Source organism: Rhincodon typus, chromosome 3, assembly GCF_021869965.1.
Source record: "Rhincodon typus isolate 14 chromosome 3, sRhiTyp1.1, whole genome shotgun sequence".
NCBI classification, from domain to species: Eukaryota; Metazoa; Chordata; class Chondrichthyes; order Orectolobiformes; family Rhincodontidae; genus Rhincodon; species Rhincodon typus.
Window position 1 is genome coordinate 54,444,870 of NC_063334.1, and position 4,304 is coordinate 54,449,173.

General features: G+C 41.0%; 1 protein-coding gene across 3 annotated transcripts in view; it reads right to left on the minus strand.

Annotated features, from left to right (window-relative positions):
* Nucleotides 1–428: 428 nt before the first annotated feature.
* Nucleotides 429–4,304, minus strand: part of LOC109924133 (cytosolic carboxypeptidase 1-like) — an 85,038-nt gene continuing 81,162 nt past the window's right edge. For all 3 annotated transcript variants that reach the window (XM_048594960.1, XM_048594959.1, XM_048594958.1), the window contains 2 exons: nucleotides 3,205–3,351; nucleotides 429–475 (listed from right to left, as the gene is read on the minus strand). In XM_048594960.1, coding sequence (XP_048450917.1) covers nucleotides 468–475; nucleotides 3,205–3,351 — 155 coding nt within the window. In that variant the 3' untranslated portion in view covers nucleotides 429–467. The remainder of the gene's footprint in view (nucleotides 476–3,204; nucleotides 3,352–4,304) is intronic.

The window sequence follows — 4,304 nt, forward strand, 5'->3', positions numbered from 1 at the left end:
ACCTCTTCCAGATTTTCAAGGATAATGGATATCCAAAAAACTGGGTCAGAAGATGCCTACACGAACAACATCAGGAAGATACTACATGCCCCGACACACTCATCTCACTACCCTACATCAGGAACACATTGGAGCTAACCACAAGACTCCTATGACCGTTGGGCATCAGAGTGGCACACAAGCCCACATCAACCCTACGACAACTGCTCACCCAAACTAAAGACCCACTCCCTGCCATGGACAGGACCAATGTCATCTATAAGATCCCCTGCAGAGACTGTGAGAAACACTACATCAGACAAACAGGAAGGAAACTAACAACAAGGGTACACGAACACCAACTGGCTACAAAAAGACACGACCAATACTCACTCATCTCAATCCACATGGATAAGGAGAACCACCAATTCGACTGGGCCAACACCAAAATCCTGGGACAAGCTAAGTAGAGACAGGCACGGGAATTCCTAGAAGCCTGGCATTCCATGAAGAAAGCCATTAATAAACACATAGAACTCGACCCCATATACACTTTACTATGAAGGAAAACCGGAATTGAGGCAATCCAGCTTAACGGACTCCACAGGTTAAAAACCAGGCGGAAAACACACCGACGCTTCATAGGAGGTTGCATTGATGATGTTGCCCAGCATGGTGATGAAACATCTGTGGAACAACAAACCAGCTCGGCAAGCCAACCAACCTCATAACTGCACTTCATGTGCGGCGGAGTCACTTTAAGAACTTGGGTTTGATTACTGGTAACAAAAAAGCTGCATTCCACTAAACAATCATGGAACCCGATTATGTGGGAGATGATCTTCAGAGAAAAAAATGTTAAAAAGTCAACTATGGGGTGAAAGCAAAGTATTAATGGATGCTGGAGATCTGAAATAAAAAGGAAAAGCGCTGGAGAAACTCAGCAGGTCTGGCATAGCTCAAGAGAGAGAGTTTATGTTTCAAGTCCAATGTGACTCTTTGGTACTGAGGAGGATCCTCTCTTGTTAACTGAAGAACTGTAGCATTAGTGATTAACTTTCTGTTATCACCAAGCTAGCGAGAGAGGAAGAGTTTCAGATACAAAACTCCAGTTAAAAATTATTAGAACTATGGGAGTTCTGACCAGAAACACCAATGTTGAACTGAAATAAAATTAGAAAGTGCTGGAGAAACTGAGCAAACTGATTCTGAAGAAGTCACATTGTACTCAAAATGTTTTTCTCTTCTCAGATGCTGACAGACAAGATGGACTTTTCCAGCAAGTTGTGTTTTATTTGAGATTTCCAGCATCTGCAGTATTTAGCTTTTATGTTGAGCAGTGAGTTGGCAACCTCAGAACAGGTGGAGAAGATCTGAAAGGACAACCTTGCAAGGCATAAGCAGGTGAGCCAAGAAATCTTAGCCTGCATACAAATCACTGATGCAGTACCCAGGCCAAGAGTTTTTGATTTATATCTTCTGCATTTTGATAAGTATAAGCATGGTCCTTCCATCAAAGGCACTCAGTGAGGGTCTGGATTAGGGATGGGATGGTCAGCTAAAATCTATCCAGTCTTTGCCCAGCCACTCTCTCCTTCCATACCTCCAACATTATTTACTTGTGGCCCAGGCAGCTTTGTAATCCTGTGACTCTGACAGATGTTCTTCGTCAAGTAGCCATGGCCTCTTCTTTGGCACTGCTGAGCACAAGAACTGCTGGCTCTCATTGATTAGCAGCACTCCGTGAGCAAAACCTCCACCCTCAGTGCCTTGATTCCAGCGGAAGGCCTACCAGTGGCTTTGCCACTGCCTAACTGGCTTGCAGTTCAGGCTTTCCCTCAAAGAGGTAAACAGGTCCCTCGTCAGCTCTCCAGCTGGCAACTACACCTCAACAAGTTCTACCCATTATCTCTTTCCTGCACCATTAAGAAGATGGGACTTGGGACTCTGAGATCTGGACTTTTTTTTCTTGTTTACCTTTTGGCTCTGTTAAATCTTTTAATTCTGGTTTTTGTAACCAAGTGGGCGCCAGTAAATGCTGACTTTGTATACTTGTTGCTGTACATTTGTATTCCTACACTTAATGCATGTGACCAATAAAAAATCTAAAGCAATCTAATCTAATCAGGTTTTCCACAAGGGTTATGTATTTAGGCAAAGATTTTACAAGTTGGAGAGACTGTACTCAGCAGTCACTATCATTTGTGCTAAACAGTCTTCCTGGCAATGGCATCTGTTAGCTTGCCATTTCAGAGTGCATTTAGAGTCAATTTAATTGGATGTCAGCTTGGAGTATTATTAGAACTTAGTTAGCCCAACTCTCAGGACCCGTGCACATACTGAAAGATTAAACTTCTGTAATGTTTGGAAGGAGTACTGCTACAAGTGTTTCTTGTTAAAGTAAAGCCTGCCAGTTCAGCCTAGCATTATCCAAAAAGCATAAGAATCGCCTTCGTGTCCTGGCCATCTAAAATGGATAAACTGGTCATTTGTTTATTGCTGTTTGTGCAATCCTGCTATGAGCAAATTAGCTACTCCATTTGCTTATACAGGAACAACGATTACTCATCAATCAGTTCATTCTCTAGCACTAAGTCATGCTGAAGATGTGCTAAGTGCTCGATAAATACAATTATTTTTATTTCATGTAGCATTCTTTAAGATTTGTGTTGCTAACACACTGGGTAGGGTGAATAGGTTTACCCAGTAAATCAGTTAGCTTTACCTGACAGTCTGGCAGCTTCTGTGGTCATTTTGTTCTGGTGCAAGCTCACAAAACGAAGCTTATTTGACATATAATATTTGTATACAATTTAACAACTTTCCATGGTGTGATTTTCATACATGACCTCCAAGCTAGGACCATTCCTGAACTGAGAACACAGGGGTAAATTTTTACCTTAACCATTTGTTGTCCTGATTGACTGAGCCTGATTCCATTCTGTTAAAATCAACTGAATAAAATTGTACAAATTCTACAACAGTTTACGACTTCACTAGCCTACTGGCCATTAGGTGAAGACAAGTATTTTATCCAGTAGCTACCAAAACAAATTGAAGTGTAGGTAGGCAAGCCCTGAATGTTTGGCAACCGTGTCAAATTACACGTTGCCACCTGGCACAATATGATCAAAATAGACCTGAAAACCACTGGCAATCGTTTGGAAAACATTTTCCTATGCTAAGGAATCCTCACATTTAGTTTAATGTGAAAAGAAAACTCACCTTTTGGTCCAATCTTTGCAAGGATAGAATGTAGCTGTATCATAACCTCTTCATTTGGAGGAGAATCTTTACTGGCGCTAAATAGCAACTGAAGTAGAATTTGGCTTCCTCCTTTGGAAACCAAAACACCACACCTGCGTCCTCCTCCTAGAAGAAAAAATTGGAGTTTGTTTTTATTTTGCGTAATTCAATGTACATGCAAATATACCATCATGGCAATGTCTTTTTTCATATTAAGTGAATCTGGTTCTTCAGTCATTAGTCTAGATTGTTTGAAAATTCCCTTCACAGAATGAAAATTGCCAATAATGTTGCACGAAAATCACAAGGCCTGATATAGCACTATAATGTTTAAAATGAAGTATTCTAGAAACAAAAAGCGTCTTGGATGTTTAATTCTGATTTTCTTCACTATTAAGTTAAATGTTCATCAACAATACAATATTCACTTCAAATATCCAATTATCTAGCACTCCAGAGCATTTACAATTTATGAATTGTAAGCAGAATTGCTAGGTGATGGAACAGTGTTAAGGAACAGTGGAACAATTGTTCTTTGCTACATTTGATATGGGACTTCCACTTACAAACAGAAAATGCATAGTACGAGTGGCAAAATACTCCTTTCTTCAAAACCAGGGCACTTTTTTTAACTTGTTCACAGGATGAGGGTGACACTAGCAAGGCCAACATTTATTGCCCATCCTTAATTGCCCAGACAGCATTTACAAGTCAACCACATTGCTGTGGGTCTGGAGTCAGACGTAGGCTAGACTAGGTAAGGGTGCGGTTTCCTTCTATAAACGTCTTTCTGACAACCGGCAACAGTTTCACGGCCATCATTAGACTTTTAATTTTAGATGGTTATTGAATTCAAATTCCACCATTTGCCATGGTGGGAGTTGAATCCAGGTCCCTAGAACATTACCTGGATCTCTGGATTACTAGTGTAGCGATAATGTCACTAAGCCATCTCTTCTCCCAACTTGTTTCAGAGATAGTTGGAACTGCAGATGCTGGAGAATCTGAGATAACAAGGTGTAGAGCTGGATGAACACAGCAGGCCAAGCAGCATCAGAGGAGCAGGAAGGCTGACGTTT